This window comes from Lycorma delicatula, chromosome 6 (genome assembly GCF_047948215.1).
Source record: "Lycorma delicatula isolate Av1 chromosome 6, ASM4794821v1, whole genome shotgun sequence".
Classification (NCBI taxonomy): domain Eukaryota; kingdom Metazoa; phylum Arthropoda; class Insecta; order Hemiptera; family Fulgoridae; genus Lycorma; species Lycorma delicatula.
In genome coordinates this window covers 124,420,359-124,446,517 of record NC_134460.1, presented here as the reverse complement: position 1 = coordinate 124,446,517, position 26,159 = coordinate 124,420,359, and the positions used below count along the sequence as shown (strand labels likewise).

Below are 26,159 nucleotides of genomic sequence, written 5' to 3'. Positions count from 1 at the left end.
TGGGTTTACTGTGAGGTGATGGCCTGTATAGAGTTCCTTCACATGAGATCTCTGTGTGGAGTTCCCTATCAGTCAGTGTGAAGTCTCCAAGAAGAATATTTTCCAAATCTTTGGAACCAGTCTTTCAGTTATGGATATTACTAATTTAGTTGGGTAAGTTGAGAAATTTATTAAATTCAGAGTTGGATAGAGTAAGTTAGGTGTTTCTTTTATGATATAGAGCGAGTCAGAAGTATGAAAACTCCTCAACAACTTTAAAATTGTTCCAGATAGAATACTGTAATTTTCAGGATAAGGTACTTTACCTTTTGATGGAAATAGAATTTCAACCTTTATAAATAGAAATAGAATTTAACTTTTTAAATTTAAAAGCTAAATTTAGATTTAAAAAAAAATATTTCTTCCAATTTAATGAGTAAATAAATAAAAAAACCTAATCATGCTGATCAGCTGATCATTGATGGTCTCTTACCGTGGTTGAAAAAATGAAGCTTACTTCATTGTGTAATATTCCATTTAGAGTGTTTGATTGCTACTCTATTAGTTTATGTTAATTTATTGTGATCAGTTGGCTAATTGATTTTGTCTACCTTTACCAAATTTGAAAGCCACTTTTGTTATTTACATCTTTTTTTTTACCTTTTTTACTGAATTAATTTTTTCTTTGCTACTTGCTAATATTTCTATCAACATGTCTCTTAGTGAACAGGAGAGGGTCACACTTAATGATTAGGAGCTTTGATGATAGAGTTGGGTCATTTAATGAAGTTTGTGAATTTTTCAATGCAACATTTAATAATCATAACTCTTATTTCAAAAGATGCAGTTCAAAAACTATCAAATGATTTGAAGAAAGAGAGAGCAACAATAATAGGGAAAAACCAGGGAGCCCCTAAATCTGTAATAAATAATAATTCTTAGAGAGTATGCAAATATTTATTGAGGATCTTCATTCCTCAATTCAGACAGCAGCACTAGAACATAACATCAGCTAAAGTTCAGTAATTTGAGCATTAAAAAGTGAAAATTTTAAACCTTCAAAATTCATCTGGAGCAAGAACCTAATGAAGATGACTACAATCAGAGACTTGAGTTCTGCAAAATTATGATAAACAATATTTACACACATCCTAATTTATTAAACTACATAGTTTTTGGTGATGAGACAACATTTTTTTTAAATGGCAATTTAAATCACCATAATTGTCAATACTTTCTTTTTTTCTTTTCTTTTTCCTGTATAGCCTCTGGGAATTACCGTTCAGGTATTACTTCAGAGGATGATATGTATGAGTGTAAATGAAGTGTAGTCTTGTACAGTCTCAGTTTGACAATTCCTGAGATGTGTGGTTAATTAAACTCAACCACCAAAGAACACCAGTATCCGTGATCTAGTATTCAAATCCGTATAAAAATAACTGACTTTAGACTTCAACACTGGACTCTCGACTTCCAAATCAACTGATTTAGGAAGACATGTTCACCACTAGACCAACCTGGTTGGTTAATAATTATCAGTACTGGATTGATATTAATCCACACTGGCATCATGAGGCACATATACAGAATCCAGTAAAGGAAATTTGTGGGCAGGTATTATTTGGAGGATGATTGATAAGCCTATATTTATTGATGAAAATTTAAGCACATTGAAATATGAGGTTTGCTTTTTGACCATATCATTCCAAACATTTAAAATGTTGGCAAAACTTCCAAAATATTTCATTTCAACAAGGTGGTCTTCAGGTACATGAAATTTTAAATACATTGTTTTGTGGAAGATGGATTGACCAAAGGGGTCAAATAGAATGGCCATAGAGATCACCTGATTGTTCACCTTTGGATTACTTTCTATGGCGCCACTTAAAAAGTTTACTTTATCATAATAAGCCCCAAGATATCAATGATTTTCAAAATAGAATTCAAGAATCAGCACAAAATATCACTAGGAGGGAATCATTGAATAATGTAGTATCATCCTTTTACAACTGACTGGCTCACTGTCAAACAACAGAAGAAAGACATTTCGAACACTTATTAAAATGTAATGTAAGTAAATAAGCAAACATTGTGCTTAGTAAATTTTTTTTTTAAATAGATTTATTTGGTAATATCCATTTAATCAAATTTTTATAAATTTATTTATTTGCGATAACAAGCAATGTAATTTATTTTTTAATCCAAACTTTATCCTGCCGCCATTTTGAATACAGACATCATACCAACTTTTTATTAATACCATTTTTCTTATGCTAAAGAGACCTTTAAAATGTTTTATCACACAAAGAATGTAACCATTTAAAATATTTGAATTACAGCCCCTGTGTCTCCCTCCAATAGTTGACTGATACATTATCCTGAAAGTTGCAATACTGCCACTTTTTTTTGCAGATAGAGTACTCTATCTGGAACAGTTTTAAAGTTGTTGAGGGGTTTCCATTCTTTTGACTCATATATAGATACATACATACATATATACAGATTATTGTTGTCAGATGCTTTGCTTCATGCCGGCGGCTATATAAGCAGCAATGCAGTAAGGCGAAAGCATTCACTCTCAGACCACCATCAAGAGAAGAATAAGAAGTTCTCTTGGTGGCTCAGCATAGAACCTTTTAACAAATGCTAACATCCCAAAGGGAACTACTGGGCACAAACACCACATTTTTGCTCTTGTCTGCTGGGCTTCAAGTGGCCTGACCAACGGGCATACCAGCAGGAGCTGACCCACCATGGGATTGCCTGAAGGAGGGCCACATTCCTGGCAGAGTAGCAGGCCTGGCCAGCCTAGCATGAAGCCCCCTTGTACCAAGAGGCGTAGTGGTGAAGATGAAGTTGGATGAGTGCCGCTTGGGTGAACCACTTTGGTTGTGCTGGTGGAAGATGACCAACGCTGACCCAACTCTGCAGGGCTTTGAGTGGCCATCACTGCCACGCTGTAGTGGGGTTCCAACTGTTTTGGGTCCCAATGATTGGACTCAGTAACCCTTATTCAGGGCTACCTTAACAAACAGACACTGTCCTTTTCAGGGCCATTACTACAAAACCCCAAACATCCGTTTTCAAGGCTATCAGGTTGTTCATAAGGTGCCAACTGCCGTTGGAGCAATCTGGCGACAAGATATATATTTTCTATGTAAAGTAAGATAGAGGAAATGTCCTCCAGGAGAATTCACTTATAAAATTTGTGAATCTCAAAGATTTAACTTAGTTTGTAAGTAATGTATGCTCTGTTCTCTTAGTAATTTCTAAGTTCTCTTTGACACCTCATTGATGAATAATGTACTGCTCTTGGAAGTATATTGTCTGTTATTGTTGAGAACTGTAAAAACCTCAACAGTGACCTAGAGAATTTCTAGTTACTTGTTCAGGTACTTTTCCGGGACCAGAACTTAGGTCAGCTATTTTCTTCTAGAACTGAGAGGCCAGCTCTCTCAGTTCTTTTGTGCTTGTCTCACTGGTCCTCTTTTAGGCTAATGTGGTTCTATCAGAGGGTTGCACTCTTTCTCTTTTTCTTGTAAAAAGGGTGCTTTTTATTTCTTAAGCCTACTTTAAACCATCTAGTTTTCAAAATTTTCTTCTCCTGAGTTACTTGGCTTTCAACTTTAAAGTTTGTTCAGTTGTTTTAGACTCATCAAATAGCCACTGTTTGAGGGGATCAATACATTATTATTGGACCCTATTGGATAAGAGAAAAGCAATGTAGTTTCTTTTCTCTATAAAATTTATTGGTTCATAACTGATAGACAGCAAGATGTCTATTTTCTACTATAAAAACTTGAGAGGTCTCAATCTTGGATCTCAGATAACATTTTAGTAGTATGATTTACCATCCTTGACAAGTGGCTAGCCTACTTATGTTGAACATATTCCAGCACTGTGTACATAACTTCAATAATTTCAATTCATATCATTCTCAATATGTGTCTGAATTAAACTTATTTGTATTTAAATTTAAAAAAACAGTATATTAACAATAAATTTCATTGGTACTCACTTATCCCAATAATTTTAGTACATTTTTAATAATATGGATATAAAAGACTTTTTAAATTGATATTTATTAAATGTAATTTAACTTTATTGTATCTCTTTCTCTATATATAATTGTATCATCAGGCCTTATGACTGATTATGTTAATTATGAATTTACTAATTCTTTCCTTGGTGCAAAATATCCCTGCAATTGTACTTGCCAGTTTTTCTCATAAAACTGCATCTAATGGAAATTTAAAAACTAATTTTAAATCATGCTTATTTTTTAATACGGTAGCATTTGTAGCAACTAAGCTTGTTAAGCTAGATAAACTTTATATGGGAATCCAAAATTTAAATAATTTTTAAGTTCAAGAGTACAATAATTTTTTTAAAAATTCTGTCTTGAATGTACCATTCATCAACATTAAATGACAAATGAGCTAAGGAAATAATGAATGTAGTAGAAACATAAAAAAATAGCAGGCTTCTTCTATAAGTAGACTTGTTATCATTGAAGTATGACCATTACTTTTATGTTATCATGGTGGGAATTAGTTATCATAGCACTCATTATAGTGTAATCATTGCATCACTCACATTTCTTCAAATGAGAGATGGATGAATTGAATTTTTTATTGTGGCAACTCTTCTAAATTAAAACATGCGTTTTGCTGATGGGTTTGTAATCTACAGTCTTAATTTTACTGATAAGTGAGTAGAAATAATCTGAACTTTCCAGTTTCTAAAAATTAATCAGTTAGTTTCATTATATTGTGTGTATTTCTTTATACTGTACCAGCTTGAAATCAAAATTTGAGCTAGTTTTTTTATTTTTTGCTGGTAATGAAAAAAATGGGGATTCTGAAGTTTAGTAAAGTGTAAGTTATGTATTTATTTATAATCCCAATGTTGAATTAGTCTGAATGAATGGAGTCGTATATTAAGAAAAGGATAATGTCCCATGTGTGAAAGCAGCCAGAATTTTATTGTTTGAAGCTTAGTGTACTCAGTACTCTGCTAGTCAAATTTATAAATAATTTGGTCATCTGCAATTATTAACTTACTGAAATTAAATGTAAATGGTTACACTGACATATTTTCTGTAACATTCTGGTGGAGTTATCAGTCATATGATGTGACATGCACACGCATGCGCATTCGTTTTCTCAAACATGCTGGCTGATTTTTTTTTGTAAACACAGTTCTCCCTACTTTCTTAATTCTATATTACTAGCACTTTGTTTTCACAAATTAATTTTTGTAATACTTTCAAGAACATTTTTTTCCTCTAATGATATATATGTTCACCTGCAAACCCATACATACTGCCCTGTTTTGCAGGACACAGCATTCTCTTTATTTGATTTTTCATATGCCGACTTTTGCTTTGTCTTGTTGATTTTTGGCTATGCTAGTACATCATTATAAATAATTGATGATATAAATTTTATTCATAACTCTGTTGTCTTCTGTATTAGAATGAATAAATTCTTTCAAAACAAATTACATACCACTTTTTTCTACACTTAGTTCACTGTGTCTTGGCTTATAAGTTTAAATATTAATAACAGTAAAATGTTGTGCATGGTCTTAATTTACTTCCCAATCACTTTTTTATTTAATTTCATTACTGAAATCTATTTTTAAAACTTGGAAAAATTTTAGAAAAGTTCTTTTTTGAATACATTTTACCCAACTATACTTAATTTTCATATGAAACTTAACAAAAAAAAAATCAAGAGCTCTGTCTTATATACTGCTTGATAACTTTAATTATTTTCCTCATTCAGGTAGGACTTTTTTTGGATCAATGGTTTTCCAGTCATCATTCATTTAAAAATTTTGGCTATTTCAATTAGAAATGAAATGTTCCAGTAAGCTGTGTAAGAAAATGTGTAGAGTAACTAGAGGTGATAGAAAAGGTTTAAAATTAATCTGTTCTAAATATTTCATTACAGTCTGAACAGAATTCAATTACTCTTGTAAGAAAGTGATTAGCTGGTGGCTTGTCTTACATCTGGCAGCGCACAGTAGTAGTTAAAAATCCATGTTTTATGTATATAACAATATTTTTTTCTTTGCAACAGTTAAATTTTTATTTACTACTATCATATCACTTCATCCAGATCAGATAATTGTTCTTAGTGACCATTCAGATTTTCTTACTTCAAAGATACTCAGCTTCTCAATTTTGATCATCACATTATCAAGAGTAATACCAATTCACAAAGAAGAATTCCATGTCACAAAGAAGGTGAAATGATATATATTGGTCCCACTTTCTTCATTGATTAGTTAAAAACTTGACAAATCTTTAAAAAATAAAAATTAAGAAGGGTCTTTTTTGTATTTCACAGTTGCATTTCTTTTAAGTTCCACAAATTATGTAATTACTGGAATTAATTGTTAAAAAATTGAAGAAAAACAAAGAAAAGTTCTCTTTTTGCCACAAAGTTAAGTGCATATGGAATGCATTAAAGTAAAAATATACCCCTTCAAATATATTTATAGGTGCACATTGCAGCTGTATGGAACATGAAGATGACATCAAGAAGAAAAATGCATAAACTGCAAAGGCCGACATTTGGCAAGGTCTCAGAAATGCCCCTGTTATAAGGAAGAAAATCCATATTAAAAATCTCTTGTCCTTTCCAATAGCACATTAGGAATACAGAAAATTCTGTACAACCTGGTATTAGTTTCATATAAGCCCTATCAAACAATATATAAAAAGAGAAAGAGTGTATATAGTGTAAAAAACTGACCGACCATATTGGTAGAATCTTTGTCAGAACAAGTAAAGCCCTCATGACTGCTATTTCAGCATTAAGTACTGACAAAAGGTTTACTGTCAGAAAAACTGATGGTGGTCAACCTGAATCACATCAGTCAAGTTCCTACTGCACCTGTTGATATGCAGCAAACAACCAAGATTCCTGTGAAGGTATCTGTTAAAACATCATCACCTGGAAGAGATTCTCTGTCCTCTCAGGCTTCAAGTCCTCCCTCACCTTGAAATTTCACCAAGGATTTGGTGGCGGTTGAAATCGTGAATTAGTAGAGCACTTATTAATAGTTATCAAATCCTAAAAGAAAAACTGAGTATTATTTGATAAGTAATCTGCATTTAGAATTTTTATGTATAACAGGAAAAAGTATTACTTATGGCGACAAATATTCAATAGAATGTTTTCAGTCTCTGTTTTCACCATGAGGATATTGAAATCCTTATAAATAAACAGAGGGTGTTCTCCCTAGACCCGCCTCGGATTGCAGGAAAGGGACCAAACGGCTGAAGTCAAGACAGTCTTCTACGAAAGAGGATATTCTTTTGGAATTAGAGGAATTAGTCTGAAAATTTTAGAGACTTGCTAAAGATCTTAAAAAGAATATGGACAAGAATGCCAAGAGGACTATTCATGAAGTGAGATTGCAGTCAAAAACTTGAGGGGAATGGTCTGGAATTCTACATTGGTAAGAGATCGACATCAGAGATAACCACCCAAATGATGGTCGCCACTGGCTGCCCGATTGCAGACGCGTTGGATAACGGGGTGCCCGGTTCTCAGCTGGCAGAATTGATCAAGAGAAATTAGCCGAAGATATTCCAAAATACATATGTTGGAGTACCAGATAGTAGTGACGGGGCCATTAATACGATGGTGATGATCGATATGCATGAGATGAAGGAGGACAGGTGCTGTAGACGCTGGCCACCAGGCACCCGCAGGTAGCGTTGCTCTTAAACAAGTCTGGCAATAATGCAGGGACTGTGATTTCAGCAACAGTCGAGGCCAGGCTGATTGGTAGCGATGGTGGTAAGGATCCGCCGATCGCCAGTAACTTCCACGCGGCGTATGTGGATTCAGATGATGGCGCCGACTTGGCGCAGGCCCTGGTCCACCAATTTGGAAAAGATTAGGATCAGTGGTGGTGGTAATATAGTGCCGCTACAGACAGGAGTTTGTGGTCAGGAAACGGCTGTGTACGTACGGAAATTATTGGTGTGTGAGGGGAGGAGGGACTAGATGCAGGTATCACCTTATTAGGCATAACATAAGACGAAGACAGTAATGGTCAAGTCGGGGTCGTCGTATGCGGTCTGAGGTGATGGTACCAGAGACAACTGAAATTTTGAACATCAGGAAGGCTGGGAACCAAATGGAAATCAGGATGAAAGAAGACAAAGATGCCTTGGGACCCTTAGGCAGGCAATATTCTCTGTCATAAAGGAGAGTAGCGTTCATCCGAAAACCAAGACTACTTCCCTTCGTATTACAGACCTGGAGAAAGACATACTGACAGATGAGATTGTACGAGGGCTGGCACTGGCCTCTGGACAGGAGTTACAGAGTGACCTGAGAGTATCGGTCAGGCCGGGCTATGGTAAAACAGGTGTGACTATTTGTCGGCTTCCGGCGCCATGCACCGCTGGTATTGCACAGAAGGGCAGGATGCGGTTTGGTTTGATATTCTGCAGGATGGACCTTGTAGACCCGCCACAGCGTTGTTTACACTGCTTCGAGACGGGACACGTAGCGAGGTTTTGTAAGAGTGAAAACAGAGCGGAGGTTTGTTTCAACTGTATTGGAGAAGGGCATCGGGCGGCTGACTGCACGCGTTAGCGGTGGACGACAGGGAAGAGATGGAACCTTCACCAATGAGGAGTTCATGGTAGCGACATCTTGAATTCCATTGGATAATACGCCAGGCTCCCGCATCTTGTCGTAAAAGTGGCTGCACAAGCTGAGCAGGATGTCTACCTGGAAATATACAATACCGACCACTGGCTATGATTGACTCGCTTGCCAATATATTGGAACAAATGATAACAATAGCGCATGTCGAGAGCTGCGGAGAAGGCAGGCGGGCTGTGCGAGGCAATTTGGTTTTCATGGGGGTAGATCTGCCTTGGATAGTGTGGCGGTTCCATGTGAAACGCCAAGGAGATCTATGAGAGGCGGTGGAGGCAGGATGGGTGTCCTGGTGACACTCAATGTGAGAAATCCATTTAATTGCATTTCTCACACCGCAATATTGCGTTCCTTGGCGGCTTTTGATGTCCTGGTGTATTTGATAAGAATGGTACGGTCGTATCTCGCTGGGCGTAAGCTGATATGTCAGGTGCAGTGTAGACTAGTTGAACGATGTCTATATAGAGGAGTGACATGGGTCGGTCCTTGGACCAACTCTGTATTATCGCTTACGATGGGGTGTTTCAGGTTACACTGCCTCGTGGAGTAGCCTTATTTGGAGACGATCTTAGCATGGTGATTGGGCTAATACTTGGCGGGAGGTTGCCAGTAAATTTTGTGACTTCTCAGCAATCAGTGCCTGGATGGCGGTGTGGGGCTGGAGCTTGCACCAGAAAAAACTGAGGCAGTGGTTATTACCTACGCAAAAAGAAGGCCCATACTGTCTTTTGAGTTGGAAGGTAGGAAGATAGTTGTGAGGCTGGCAGTTAAGTATTTTGGGATATGGATCAACTCCACACAGAGTTGGAGTCCATGCCATCGAGGCAAGCGGGAAGGTGGAAAGGGTGCTGCGGTTGGTTGCTAGCCTCTTTCTGAACAGGGGTGGCCCACTTCAGCAACGTAGAAGGTTGCTAGTTGGAGTGGCATACTCTGCTCTATTGTATGGAGCCGAGCGAGTGCTTGGGTGCCTTTCGGGCGAAATTTAGACTAGGTGCGGGATCCGGTTAGTTAGTTTGAGGGAATCATGCTAGGTTAGATGTGAAGATGTTCATTTGAGGCCTACGTGAAGGCAAAATTTGATTTGTATTTTACTGATGCAAGTGTCTTTTGAGGCATTTACATCTGTGGCATCCTGACCAAGACCTGGCTGATGACTTTGAGATATAATCAGTTAGAGGCTCTACAGGCGACCTCCGGTAAAGCCCCTCATTGCTCAGAACGGAGGGGGTGGTGTGGCCAGTAACATCACAAGGTGGGTGTCTTCCTCCTATGGGGTTGGGATGTTTTTGTTTGATCTCTGCTTATCAGGCAGTTTCTCTAGAGGCAGCATAAGTGCTGGCAGGACATATGCCCATTGATTTTGGTGTTGATACAAAGAAAGAGGTTAAGAGAGCAGAATGATTTATCACCTGATGAGAGGAAGTATGTAATTGAGCTTACACATGATAAGATGATGGTAAAGTGATAGAAGAGTTGAGACCACAGCATTAAGGGCCAATGACTCGCCAAATAATAGGAGATATGAGGAGTTGGTGTGTAAGGTCACATGGCTCTCTGGGATATATATAGCCTTAGTCAATTCCTGGTGAGCCATAGCGGCTTCAGATCTTACCTTTATAGGTTTGTACTGGACCCTTCAAACTTGTGTCCTGAGTGCAAGGTGACAGAGCATGTCTGTTTTTGCTGCCCGTGCTTTGAGGAAGAATGGAGGAAATGCTAGACAAACTGGGCTGCCGTGCATGTTTAGACTGGATATGAAACTCAGTAGATCCTGATGAAGGGTGAGGAAGACTGGAAAGCTATTGAGGACTTTGCTATAAAAGTTATGGGAAAGCTATATGCAGCTGAGGAGTCCCATGCAAGAAGATGCCTGAGGGTGCCGGGCTGGACAGGACTATGGCTGAGTGCCTAGGGAGGGTCTTCTGAACATGTGGATGTTTCATTATGAAGCTGTGGACACTCTGTTTTGGTGCCTGATGGTGTTCTTGTTGCTTTAGAGAATGTCAGAACCGTATTTGTAAGTGCTGTTTTGTGTTCTTTTGTTGGGTGTACTTGTCTGTAAGTTGTGCAGTGAGTGTGTGTGTGGTGTTCAGCTGTGTCTGCTGTGGTGTTTATTGTAGCTGGTGGGTTGCTGTGTTGTGTTCTTGATGAACTTTATTGTGATGCGTGTGTGTTGATGGTTGTTGCGTGGATGTGGAGTGTGTTGGAACTGGTTTACATGTTTTGTTTTGCCTTTTGAGGGCATTTTACTTGTGGTTGTCTCATGTGTTGTTGTGATCTGTTGTTCTTGGGGTGTGTGTGTTTTGGTGCTACTTTATTGTTAGTGGTGTGTGTCTGATTGTGTGTGTGGGCCATCCTGAAGTAATGCCACTTTAGTGGTTTCCAGGAGGGGTGGTTAGCCTGGGATGAAGATTTAGTCGGTAATGCGCAGGTACATAAAAGCTTGCTACTCCTTGGTGGGATGAGGACTGCAGGTGTGCACTATGAAATCAGCATAGGACTTTATGTAATTTTAAATGAAGACAGACAAATTAATTGCTCTGTACCTTTCACAACACAAGGGCTTCAATGTGCTAAACAAAAATCTTGACGGGATTACATGGAATCAATTTCTCGGACAACACCATCATTTTTGTATGGAGAAAGGTTCGAATCATGTCTGGGCAGTACAGTCACTGCAGCCAATTGTACTGCAAAGTGGCGGAATCCTTGTTACCATGCCAATTGATGTGGCGAACATATTTGGAAGGTCATTTAAGGTGGTTTCACTTACATCATCTTACAGCCCTGAGTTTGTGAGGTATAAGTTGCAGGCTTGTGATCAGAGACTCGCAAAATGAATTAAACATGCCCTTTTCTTACAATGAGCTAAGATATACTATGAATAATTCTTGTTACACTTCCACCGGAAATGGTAATATGAGGCTTAGTATATATATATATATCATACTTCCTAGATACTGTGCTACGATATCTTTTGTGTATCTGTAATAGAATGTTCTCTTACTAGGTTTTCCAGATTCTTGGTCAGAGGTACTGGTGATCCTCGTACTGAAACCTGATAAAGATAAATCATGCCCCACAAGTTGTCATCCTTCCCCTTGACCAGTATCAACAAGGTTGATGGAATGAATGGTAAATCGTTGTCTAGTGTGGTACCTTGCGAGAAATGCCCTAATTGGAAGCTACTATTCAAAGTGCCTTTTTATTTCGCCAACACTTGGTTGCTATATTTTTGGATTTGCAAAAGGGGTACGACACAGCAGGAAGGAGAGGGATTCTAAATACACCTCATGAATGGGGTATTCAAGCTAATTTACTTGCATTTATAAGGAGTTTTCTTGATAGTCGGTCCTTCCAAGTACAAGTTGAAATGATGGTATCTAGAAGTTTCACACTTTAAAACAAGAGTACCTTAGGGAAGTGTCCTAGCATTACTTTGTTTGTCGTAGCCATAAATAATAGTATAACAAACTGTGTGTGAAAACCCATTATGTGTTCTTTATTTGTAGGCGATTTTTCTATTTACATAGCATGTAGAACATTAGCTGCAGGTGAGAGGCTGCTTCAAAATACAACCAATTTAGAATCTTGGTGTGAGTCTAACTGGATTCACGTTTTCCGTGGAAAACGTGAATCCAGTATTCCCTTTTAAATCCAGTATTTAATATGAAAAACGAAGTGCATTTGCTTTTCTTTGTTGAGGGAACATATTGACCCTCAAATGCATTTACATGGAGAACCAGTTGAGGCATGCATGCAAGTTAAATTTCTAGGAATGTAGTTTGACTGACTAACTTGGGTAATACATTTAAAAGAGCTGAAAGTTAATGTCTAAAAATGTTACACATGCTGAGAGTTCTGTCTTAATATTCATTGTAGAGCTGATCATGTATGCATGTTGCGCTTCTACCGAGCTGTGGTCCATTCCCACTTAGACTACAGCAGTGTAGCTTATGCAAAGGCACAGGCTGATCATGTATGCATGTTGCGCTTCTACCGAGCTGTGGTCCATTCCCATTTAGACTACAGCAGTGTAGCTTATGCACAGGCACAGGCCACTGCTCTAAAGATACTTGATGCAGTCAGTCATTCATTTTTCCATCTTATAACAGGTTCAAGCCCCGTAGTAAATCTGCTTGTGGACAGGGGTGAGCCATCTCTTTGTAATGGACGGAAGCAAATGGTATGCTCTTACGTGGCTCACATTATAGTGCAACCAAATCATCTAACCTTTGATGTGGTATTCTCCAACCAGCATATTATGTTAATCATTACCAGGAACAGCCGAGATCTACTGCTTCGCTAGGCATCAGAGCTCAGTGCCTTTTCTCAGCTCTAAATATATTATTACCTGCAGTCCTTGCTGTTGAAATTACCACCCCTCAGTGGCCTTCTCTCACTACTGCTTTGATCTTTGTCAGTATCATAAAAAGAATTTAATTTTGTTGGTTGGCAACAGAACACACATACATGTTTGGCCTTCCCAGCATCGCCAGAATTTCTTTTGCGGATCGTATGCTGTTATTAAGACCTTACATATAATCAACCCAAAATTTTGACATATTCTTGTTTGCTCAGATTCCATGAGTGCCTTACAGATGATTAATGATGTGTACTCCAGACACCCTGTTATCTGTGAGATTCAGTGTTATTTTGCAAGTGAATTACCAGATTACAAGTGTGAGCTTCTTTTGGATCCCCAGCGATGTTGAAATTTCAGTCAATGAGCATGTTGATGGTGCGGCAAAGGAGGCTGTTTTCCAGCCTCCTTCTGCCAATTGTGTTGCTTCAAATGATATTGTCTGTTTTGTAAAAGGGTAGTAGTACATGATAAGTGGCAAAGGGAATGGAAATGCTAATATTCCCATTGCTAATAAAGTGCATGATAATAAAGTAAATGGGAAATAAATGCTAATATTGACAATAAACTTCATCCAGTTAAGAGCACTGTGCCACTGTGGAGCTCCTCATGCAGAAATAACCATAAGGTGGAGATTATTTGCCATTAGCGAATAGGGCACACTAGACTCACTCATGGATATGATATCTGATGATGCAACCAGATGTATCTGTGCATGCTGAAGCTGCCAACTAACAGTGCACTACATACTTATGGATTGTATTTGTTATGCGGCATTGCGTTGCAAGTTTAACCTAGGACTAACTATTCTAGGGGATAATGAAGTGTTATCTTATATTTTATGATTTCCTAGAGCCATCTGTTTATATTCAAATATTTGAATTACTGTAGTGTGTTTCAGATATTTATGCCATTTGCCATAAAGTAGATGGTAATTTTATTTTTTTAATTGAGATACAGCCTTTTCCTTTTAACTTGTTCTACATTACTGGATTTTAGTTTTTAATTAATTTTTAATTATCAGTTTTTAGATTTATTTAATTACAACCAGTAATTGTGTACAGGCAATGATAAACATTTTTCGCCAAGGAAAAAACTTTTAATAATTAATATCTAATTTTTTGGCTTCACTCATTCTATGAACCAGCAGTTTTCCAGTTTCAGTTTAAGTTGGTAAATATCTGAGTTATAGTTCAATCAGTATTAAGTTCATTCTGGCAGTATTGTAAAAATTGTGTCTATTAGAAATAATTTTTTTTAAGAAGTGATTGATTTTATTATTTATTAATTTAATATTTATTACTTGCCATTATAATTTTGTTTTATAATATATTGAAGTGTGTTTTCCTTTTCCCCTGTTGAAGTAATATTTAGAACTTATATAAAATATTTAAGAATTAAAAAGCTGCCAAACAGATTTATTTTTATTAAGACTTCATCTTATTTTATGTATTAATTGATTTTTCTTTTATTTATATTTCTGTGTTTAAATTACACATTAAAAAATGTGTTTGATTTATTTGTATAATAATTATTACTGTAATTATTTTTAATTTGCTTGAAGTAATGTATTGTAAAATAATTTGATGTTGTTAAAGCCCTCCAAACAGTTTCTGTAGCTAGATGGATAAATAAAGTCACTTTATATGAAAGAAAACTTGTTTTAAAAATGTTAAATTAATGAAGTGAATAATTTTTAAATATCTTGCTGACAAAAAATTCAATATAATAAGGGGATTGTTTTTGAGTCAGTTAGATTTATGGTTTATAAACTTTATGAAAGTCGTAAATTTACTACTGTAAAATGCCTTTATTGTTTCTATGCAGATGTTTTTTTTTTTTTATTATTATTTACAATGGTGAAAAACGTTCAGGTTAGATAAATAGAACAAGAATATGCATCCAGTTGAATAATTTTATTATATAAAACTATTGTGTTTTATTTATTTAATGTATTATGAGAGTTAAATAGTATTTTATTATAGTTTTATATATAGATTTCTGTTCACAAAAAAATTATTATAATTTTTTTACATCTTTTAATTACGTTTTTAAATGTATTAAAATATTCATAGTATAAATAAGACAATTTAAGTATTTGAGATAGTATTTATTTTAAGTAATTATTGTATTACTGAAAAAGAATTTGAGGACTTGATTTATGATTTTTTCTTTTGAAATTATTAGTGTAATTTTCTAAGTTAAAATTTGTATTATATTACTTGTGTTTGTTAACACTTTGAAATTAGGTTGTAGGTTAACACTGTTATATTGAAAGTGAAATATTTCTTATAGTACTGGTGTACTCATTTTCCTTTGAATTTTTTGTATTACTTTTATAAAATAATAAATTGATTTAAACTAACTGTCTGAGCAGAGATAAATTATTTGATGTAATTCTCTCATGAGCACAGAAATGGAAAGTACATTATTCACGTTGAAATTTGACAGAGTTTTCTTTCCACTCACTTTGAACATTTCATTTCATTCCACTTTGAACACTTATTAACAACTTTAATAGATGTAATAATTTTCAATCGACTAGGTTGTTAATAAGGTTTAATAATGTAAACAAATTAAATTTTTTTTTGTTGAAGAGGTAAGAATATTGGATATTTCAGCAACTCTTAGAAAAATAAAAATGTTTTTGAATGTGATGAACTTAAGTAGTTATTAAATGAATGGTTCTAATGAAGCAGAAACAGTGTTTCTTTTGCCATGTGACTCTGTATGTTGCTATAAGCACTCATACAATACTCAGGTAACATGCTCTGATGTTACATGTTTTAAAACCTGAAAAGTAATTACAGTAATCTAATTATAAAGTAGCAAAATATCTTCAAGAATATATTGCAGAAAGTAGCTATAATTTAGAATGAAAATATTGTCCCATCAAATAATTATTGTTAGAAAGAATGAAAAAAGATGTTTGATTAAGTGAAGTGAAGATTAATGCAATAGAATTAATCTACCTATATAATAAAATGAACAAAAAATTCTCAATTACAAAGTGAAATCTATAACACAGTATTCTAACAAATAGATTACATGTTATTGTTTGGGCATTTAACTATGACACTCCTACACCAACCTTATCAAAGTAGCGTAATCATCTTAACAACATTTATCCGTTTTAAATAGACACTGTTTACAGTTTAAAGGTTTGTTAGAATGTTTAATAAAGCATGAAAATTACATTATTATTAATCAGCCCAAATATCAATACGTTTTAATTTTACTACTACTTTAAATTAGTAAAAATAAATAACGTGGATTGAAAAGTTCATATCATTTTTTACATATAGCATTCAGTTGAGTGTGGATGTAGTTTTATAACTGTTGGACCAGTCTTATTGTTGCAATGCATAATGGACGAGTGCTTGGTAACAGAAAAATTTTAATACAATAGATGCCTAACGTTAGCATCAAGTACTTTGTTCCCAACATCTGGAAAGTATGATATTAAATTCCTAACTTAAGGTGAAAGAAACATCTCTTCTTAAACATTTGTTTAACGTATGAAATATCTCTTCTTATATAAACACAATGCAGGTAAATAGAGATGTACTGTATTTTTAAGATGTACAGGTTCCTATTCGTTTTTTACTGCCTTGTGGATGTGTTTGATTATTGTATTTATAATTATAATTTAATTTTGTTTCAGAAAAATCCTGAACAAAATTGTCCAACTGAAGTGAATGTTGACCCTCTTAATGTTCCAAATAATATACATTATGTTTCAAATAGTGCATCTGGTAAGTATCTGTTAAAATGATTAATTCTAATTTAATTTTGCTGGCAGGTCTATGGGAAAGATGTTGGGTTGTGTTTATAACATCTTGTCATTAAATAATCATAGAGCAGTGGAGGGGGGCTGAACATGTTTTTGCTCTTAAGTCTTTATAAGAATGTGTAAGACTATCACACAAAGGGAATTTTAGCATCACTACATAGCACACATGTATTCCATCTCTATGTAATTAAAATGTGGTTCACAGTTTTGAAGAAATCACTTTTTCTATGAAGAAGAAACACCATATGAATTTTAAATTTTTCATTCACTGGAGAATATCAAGGCAGTTTATCAAATTGTCATCAGAAGCCCTTGTCATTTAGTTGAACAACATACATCATCTCTACATTGAAGCTGTCGGAACATACAAAGAATACTGCAAGAGTTGAACTTTCATCCCTACAAGGTAAAGCAGTACAAGAACTTAAACCCAGAGACCAATTGTTGGATGACAATTATACAAAGAAATGTTAGTGAAGGTAAGCAAGGACACCGATTTCAGTAGTATATCTGTCAGATATGTTCCATTTCCATGGGTGTGTAAGTGAATGGAATTTCTGTTCTTGAGTAAAGGTAAATTCACAGCACTTAAGCTATGCTTTGATGTACTATATCATATGCTCTTACTTTTTTGAAAATGAAGAAACTATTCCAAATACTATAATGCCCAATTAATGTATTACCAGTATGAAAAATTATTAGCAGACAGACTTCAAAATTTCCCAAAAGTTAAAATTGAAAATACTTAGTTTCAACAGAATGGAGCTATTTCACACACACATTATATTTTATATATATTTTTGTGGCAGCTTTATAGAGGTTGTTTGGCGATTGAATAATTTCAAAATGTGGTGACATTGCATGGCCTCCAAGCTCCCATGACCTGATTTTTTTTTTTTCTTTTTGTTGGGGAGCATCCAAGAGCATAGTGTACTGTATTCATCCTGCAACCACTGATGAGGTGAAAATAAAAATTGAAAAGGAACTTGCTAACATTCTGTTGATGTGCTATGCCTTGCTATGCAGAATTTCCAAACCAACTGGTGGAATATATAAGAGGAAATAGTCTATATCTTAACAATATGTTCTTTAATAATGGCATAACATGTACAATATATTTTATTAAAAAATGCATTTTTAAAATATTTATTCAATTTGTCAAAGTTCTTTTGCAGATTTCCCTGCACCATTCTGTTTATTTGTTATTTATTTTATTTCTCTTTAAATCTGTTTATGGCTTTGCAGTTATCAGTTTTATGTGAAATGTTCCACGAGGTTGGTGCTAAACTTTACAGCTATATTTGTTTAATTAAAATAATGAAAAAAGTTCATATGAACATGCATCTGAAAATTTTGTTTTATTTTTAGTTACAGCCAGTGAATAATTTTTTACAAAATGATGTGTATTGAAACTCTTCGAACACAAATTATGAAACAAAAAATTGGTGGGTTTATTGTTTTTAACATGAAAAATGTTTTTTAAGTAGTTCTCAGAACTACATCTCCTGCAGTTAAAGTCCAAAAATTTCATAATGTTGTAAAATTCACCATTGTAGGTTTAGTGTAAATCTATTTTGTTAAGTTGGCAATAAACAAATAAAAATGTTACAAAATTTGTTGATAATTTAATCCTATAAGAAAATGTGTGTAAGTAAATTTAAGATGATCCAAGTGAAAATTCAAGAAATTTGACTTTTATTTGAAATAAAGCATGGTAAAAAGAGATATATATTAAGCAAATTTAAAATCTGCTTAATTGAAAAAAATTTGTACACCAAAAATCTTAAAAAACTGGCAAAAGGCTAATTAGTCTACAACTGTTGACAAAAATGATTGCTTAGACTGTTGTAGCTGTCACTGTTTGTGACATATTATCCTTCAGTGTAGTATTATTATTAATATATTTTTTTTATTTGTTTCAGTGGCTCCTGGTGTCATAAATTCATCAGTTGCTGTAGAAAATCAAATGTATTGTCAGCGAAATAGTCAGAATGAGTATGTACCTGTTGCACAAACAGTAACACCTGTTGTACCAGTTGGTAACAGACCACATCAGTACTTAGCTATACATTCAAATCAAGCACCAAGCAGTCATAATGAAAGAATGGTATCTTATTCTTCAGGTCCTGTTGTACCTGGTACAGGAGGTATGGTAGTTCAGCAAAATGTAACAAATGTACCAGCAGCGCATGAAATAGTGTTACAAGGACAAAACCAGTACAGCACATACGTCAGTAATGTTCTTACTAGTCCAGTTACAGCAGCCCAAGCAACAAGTAATTCAGTTCCAACAAATCTTATAGCAGTACCAGTAAGCAGTATTTCTCAGTTATCAGCACAGCAGATATCTGTTCAAGCACCTCTAAATGTTCAGCAACATCAACCTCAAATGTCACAAGTACAAGGACAACAAGTTAGACTTTATCCAGGTACTCAGAATCAAACACTTATAACCAAAAACGGGCCATTTCAAAGTTCTTCTTCAGAGTCAAGAGTTATTGCTACAGCACAGCCTCAGTTAAGTAAAGGTAAATAACAAAATTTATCATTAATGTCTTTTAAGTTTTATATAAATTAAAACTTTAATATTTATCCTACTGCTGGTTTTATGTATATTTAGATTGCTAATGCTCCTATATTCATGATCTGTTTCTGTGAGATAGTTGCCCTGTGTCAACTCTGTATTTCTCCTGTAGCTTTTTCCTGCTCCAGGTTGCCCTGGAATAAATTGTTAACAACATATTTCTGCCTATCTTTCTGAAGAAATTATTTCCCTTCAAACATTTTGTAAGGTTGCATATTCTACCCTGTTCTTTCTTGATTGAAATCAACCTCCATTTTTGAAGTGCCCTCATACTGTAATTCTAGTTACAATACAGTTTTTCTAGTTTCTAGTTTTTCTATTTTTCTAGTTACAAGTTGTTTTTTGTCTTGTCATTCATTTTATGTTGGTGCTAAACCATCCTAATTTTGTTTAGTTACCAACTTTTCCAGCTAACTTCCCAACTGTCTCTCTAATCTCTTCCTTTTATACTCCTTTCTTCTTAGTTTTCCCTGTTGTGCCCATCAATTTTACATCTGATTTTTATAGTTTATAAAATCTATTGTTTGTTGTTGTTTACTCTACTCTGTTTGTTTCTCAATTATTTATTACCAGTTGCACATACAAAACTGGCTGGTAGAATATCTTTCACAAAAGCTGCTTGATTTTAAAAGCATTTCTTTATACTGTACCTTTACTGACTTCCAATGACTGAACTGACCTTCCTCTCTTATACTTGCTTCTAGTTTCATATCTGTCTTCATTTTATGCTACCTCTGTTTCCAAATATCTATATTATTTAAGCTGGTGAATCTTTATTAATTTCTTGCTTCCTCAATGCTTTATGCCACTTTTTTAAATTTCTTGATTCCAGATGTCCAACTTTCTTTGAACTTTTGACATTCCCCACTTTTAACAGCCTCATCAGCAAATAATATGAAAAATGGTATTTCTTTCTTACATCTTTCCTTCAGTCTTTTATGTTTACCATTTATAGCTGATGTAAATACAAAAAGTATACATAACAATATAGTTACCTACATTAATCCAGTTTTAATCTCAATTTCTTCAACAATGTATTTTATACAACTCTTTCTTGTATTTTATAATGCTTTGAGTATATCAATCACTTTTACCTTCTCTACCTTCATTCAGTTAGTGTTCCTTTACATATTTATTCGTGAGTGCTATCTGATGCCTTTTCAGTGCTTAAAAATATATGAGGGTTATTTTTTTTTCAAGGTCCGATCGGTCGCGAAATAAAAACCCGCGCAAAAATCAGATGAACCTTTGCACATATGTGTTGCGCAGCGTCTCTAGTATGGCCTTCAATCACGCCGCATCACTTTGTTTAGTTCTAAACACGCTGCTAGCACGTAAACATGTCCACAACAATAGCATCTCCCGCCAAGTGTGAAGTGCGTGTGGTAATTCGATTTCTTCAGGATGAGGGGTGAAATTCATCGACGAGTAAGTAATGTGTACGGTGAAACTTCAATGAGTGACAGCAAAGTGCGACAGTGGTGCAGGAACTTTAAAGCAGGATGTACAGATGTTCATGATGCAGGCGGTCAGGGAAGGAAGTGAGTGTCAACCGATAATCTCGTTGAGCGAGTGGATGAGGCAATTTGGGAAAATCGTCGGTTCACAATTTCTGTATTGAGTGATTTGTTTCCTGAAATTTCAATGTCAGCTCTCTACACCATTGTGAGTAGAGACTTCAGTACCGCAAACTGTGTGCGAGATGGGTTCCCAAGATGCTGTCCGACCATCACAAAACAATGAGAATGGATGCCTCCAGCGCTACCACAATGAAGGAGAAGATTTATTGAACGAAATTGTCACAGGGGACGAGACATGAGTCCATTTCGAAACTGAAGAAATGAAAGAACAGTCCAAACAGTGGATGCATTCTGATTCTCCCAGTAAACCAAAGAAGTTCAAGCGAACCTTCTCACACAGAAAGTGTATGGCTACTGTGTTCTGGGACCGGAATGGTGTTCTCTTGGTGGAATTCATGGAACGTGGCACGACCATCACTGCAACCTCATACTGTGTGACTCTTCAATGTCTACGAAGGACAATTCAGAATAAGCGAAGAGGAATGTTGTCATCAGGCATTGCCTTTCTCCATGATAATGCTCGGCTGCACACTGCAGCTGTAAAAAAGAAGCTCCTGCAGTGTTTTCATTGCGAAGTGTTTGATCACCCACCATACAGCCCGGACTTGGCTCCATCTGATTTTCACCTCTTTGCTCACATGAAACACTGTCTAGGAGGACAACATTTTGGCACAGACATCGAGCTGCAGACCAGCTTAGAAACATGGCCAAAAACACAGGCGGCTCCGTTCTATGACAAGGATATTGGAAAGTTGTTACCACGCTATGACAAATGTCTAAATCAGAGTGGCGACTATGTAGAGAAATAGCGTAACTATGTAAGTACTAGTTACAAATAAAAAATTTATTTGTTTATTTATTTTTTCAAGATGGTAACCAGTATCTCCAATTTAGACCCTGTGCAATCATAGAGCAATGTAGTAACATTTAGGAATTTGGAATTAACATAACATTTAGAAAAGTTTAGCAGCTTAGGAATATACAATTTATATTGCACATTTCTGGGGCGGTGTGTTTGGAGTATTTGTATTGTTTGCTTTTGTTCTAAAGCTATTTTGTGTTCAGATGTTTAAATTTGAGCAATTTTTAATGTCTTTGTTTAAGTATGTTTAATATAAAGTAGTTTTTGTTTTGGTTAAGATGTATATTTTTGCATTAGAGAGCTTATGGTCAATATTTTTCTACTTTAAGAATTTCTAGTCTTATGGCTCTCTATTGATAAAAATTAGTAAATTTGCTGCTCATAGCTGTTTATAAAATCAGTTTAAAAGGAGATGTGGAACATTTTTTAATATTAACGTATCAGATAATTTCTTTATTACACTAACTTTTCAGTTAGGTTTTTTATTCAATAATTCCTTGTTCCTTGCTATAATAGTTACTTTTTAGAAGCAGGGTTTAAAAATGTTTGTAAACTCATTTCTTGTGCTTTTTGTTTAAACAAGTGTTTTTGTTTTTCTTCTCTCATGTATCTTTGCAGTTAAATTTGTGTATGCACATGCGCTTGTTTTATTTATATATAAATATTTATGTTTTGCCCATTCAGTTCGATTTTTGCCCTGGAAAAAACAAACAATATTTTCTAAGACTCGCTTTTGCAAAACTGTAATTACAATGTAACTCTTTCTTAATTCTAAAATAATTTTCTGATATTTCATTGGTAAAACTTATAGGGATCAGTGTTTCAGTTATATAAAATGACTCATTAAAGCAACAATTTCTCTTACTAGCAAAGGCTAAATCTGTTAATGGAATCTTTCTAAAATAACACCTGAACTAATTTTCTGCCTAATTTAATTCTCTTTTTAATGTTTCAAGCAAAATCTGAATGTACAATTAACTAACATAGTATGGAAAAGTGTAGTAAGTGATTATTATAATTTGTGTTTAGTAGAGGGTTCAAAAAGTCTCTCTTAAGTGAGTGAACATGTTCAAATGCCTCTCACTTTCATTGATGTCTGACATAATACTGGGTGGTGCAAACCATTCTTTTCTGTTGCTTGCTTTCTTGTATTATCAAGCTTACATTTGCTGGTTTTGTCTTTGTTAGATTTTTTAGCGAAAGTATTTTAATATGTTAACGTAAAAAATTATACATTTTTAGTGATATGTTTCTAAATTTGGTGATAAATTACAGATCCTGTCCACAAAAAATTGTAAGAGTTTTCTAGAGATACCTGCACCACATAGTGTAATATTGTGTGGATTAAACTAATAAGTTTCTAAGAATCTTCATCTTGAGAACTGAGAGTTCATCTAGATGAACTGAGAGAAAAGTGATTGATGCACCATTTGTGTAAGGGTGAACTTCTCAAAGATTCGAATAAGTTGTTGCTTAAACTGCCTTTAAACAGTAATTATTGTTTTATGTTACCAATATCATCTCCTAAAATCATTGCTGAGCAGAAATGTTGACATAATCCATACAGTAGTCAGGTAATGTTTTCGCAAGTTTTTATCTGAACGAATATGTGCAACCACAAATTGCTGGGTGATTGTGCATTTACATATGAAAGATTCCTGTCAGTGTGATTGACTCATTCATGATGTGTACTTCTATCTGCAGCATTTTCTGAGCACATAATTGTGTAAGTAAAATTGAAAACATTAAATCTGTGATTATTAAGTAAAAATACTATATAAATTTAACTACCAGTACTCTTTAAACAATTATTTTTCAAAACAATAATGCACTATAGTAGAGTACAGACTTGAACATTTGAGACAACTGTGTTCAATTCTTTATTCAAATTCCTTCATAGAATGTGAATTCATCAGTGCCAGTTTCATTCTTCGACCTCGGTGAGTTCCATATTGACATGTGTTTAATTAAATTTATTTCATTAGTTTCGATTGCTTTGATGGATTTTATATGTTATGTAAAGTGTCTTACCTAATTATGAATGTGTTATATTCGAACATTGTAAAAAAATATATCGTAACATAACGTAATAATAATAATAAAATAATCTCCCTCTATGAAACATGAGAACTTGTTGATGGTGAGGAGGCTTGAGTGCTCTGATACAGAGTAGCTGGACTGAAGGTGCAACCATATCAGAGAGGTATCTGTTGAGAGCCAGACTAAAGAATGATGAAAGAGGGCAGCAACTCTTTCAGTAGTTGTTAAGGTTGTAGGTAAGGTCGACTTAAATGGCCCTATCAACATCACTCAGTCATTTGAAAGCAATGAAAAACTACAGCAGGTTTTTTTCCAAGAAAATGTAGCTCTCTGCATTTTCATATAACAAAGATGGAGGCGTCTTCCTCTGTAAAATATTCTGGAGGTAAACTAGTCCCCTGTTTGGATCTCCGGATGGGGACTACTAAGGAAGGGTCACCAGAAAATTAAAAAATAACATTCTATGAGTTGGAGTGTGAAATGTTAGTAATCTAAAAAAGGTAAGTAGGTTAGAAAATTTAAAGAGAGAAATGGATAGGATAAATGTAGATGTAGTAGGAATTAGCGCGGTTCAGTGGGAAGAGGAAATTGCTTTTGGTCAGGTGATTTTAGAATAATTAACTCAACTTCAAATAATAGGTAGGTTTTCAAAATGAACAAGAAGATAGAGAGAGAAAAGAGTAGAGTATTTCAAAATGCATAGCGATAGAATCATTGTAATATGGATAAAATTAAAGCCTAAACCGACAATGATTGTTAACGTCTGTATGTCTACAAGCGTCCATGATGATGATGAGGTAGAGTGTGTATACGAAGAAATTGATGAAGCAATTAAACACGTAAAAGGAGATGAAAATTTAATAATAGTTGGAGATTGTAGTGGAAACACTGGAAAAGGCAAGGAAGGAAATATAGTGGGTGAATATGGGCTGGACAAAAGGAATGAAAGAGAGGACCAGCTTATAAGAGTTTTGCACGAAGTATAATTTAGTAATTGCCAACACCCAATTTAAACATCATAATAGAAGAATATTCACATAGAAAAGCCAGGCAATACTCTGCAAGGTATCAGATGATTATATCATGTTTAAACAAAGATTTAGAAATCAACACATCGACTGCAAACCTTACCCTGAACAGACACTGATAGCGACCATAATTTAGTGATAATGAAATGTAGATTAGGGTTTAAAACCCTGAAGAAAAGGTGTCAGATGAATCTGTGGAATTCAGAGAAGCTTGATGAAGAAGAGATAAAGGATATTTGAGGAGGACATCACAAGAAGTCTGAGTAAAAAAGATAAGGTAGAAAATGTAGAAAAAAAATGGGAGAATGTTAAAAAAGAAATTCTTAAATCAACAGAAGCGAACTTGGGCGAAACAAAGAGAACTGGTAGAAAACCTTGGATTTCAGACGATATATTGGAGCTGATGGATGAACGTAGAAAATATAAGAATGCTAGTGATGAAGAAATTAAAAGGAACTATCGACAATTAAGAATATATATATTAAATATATTGAAGAGTTATATGGAGGAAATGAATTAGGAAATGGTGTTATACAGGAAGAAGAGGAAGTTAAAAGAGGATGAAAGGGGAGAAACAACACTGAGATCTGAATTTAAGAGAGCATTAAAAGGTTTGAATGGCAGAAAGGCTCCTGGAATAGACAGAATTCCTGTAGAATTACTGCGCAGTGCAGGTGAGGAAGCGATTGATAGCTTATACAAACTGGTGTGCAATATTTATGAAAAAGGGGAAGTTCCATCAGACTTCAAAAAAAGTGTTATAGTCATGATACCAAAGAAAGCAGGGGCAGATAAATGTGAAGAATATAGAACAATTAGTTTAACTAATCATGCATCAAAAATCTTAACTTGAATTCTATACAGAAGAATTGAGAGGAGAGTGGAAGAAGTGTGTTAGGAGAAGACCAATTTGGTTTCAGGAAAAGTATAGACAAGGAAATCAATTTTAGGCCTCAGATTAATAGTAGAATGAAGATTAAAGAAAAACAAACCAATGTACTTGGCATTTATAGACCCAGAAAAGGCATAATAGTTCTAGCTGAGACTAAAAGTGATTTAGAAGGAACAATGAATGGCATGGATGAAGTCCTAAGCAAGAACTACCACATGAAAAAAAAACAAGAACAAAACAAAAGTATTGAAACATATAAGAAATAACGAAGATGGATCACTGAATGTAAAAATTGGAAGAGAAAAAATTATGAAGGTAGAAGATTTTTGTTATTTGCGAAGTAGA

At 34.8% G+C, this 26,159-nt stretch overlaps 1 protein-coding gene across 4 annotated transcripts in view; it reads left to right on the top strand.

Annotated features, from left to right (window-relative positions):
• Positions 1 to 26,159, top strand: part of LOC142326196 (uncharacterized) — a 65,296-nt gene that overhangs the window by 19,835 nt on the left and 19,302 nt on the right. For all 4 annotated transcript variants that reach the window (XM_075368478.1, XM_075368479.1, XM_075368476.1 and 1 more), the window contains exons 4-5: positions 16,700 to 16,790; positions 18,751 to 19,356. In XM_075368478.1, the coding sequence (XP_075224593.1) occupies positions 16,700 to 16,790; positions 18,751 to 19,356 (697 nt within the window). The remainder of the gene's footprint in view (positions 1 to 16,699; positions 16,791 to 18,750; positions 19,357 to 26,159) is intronic.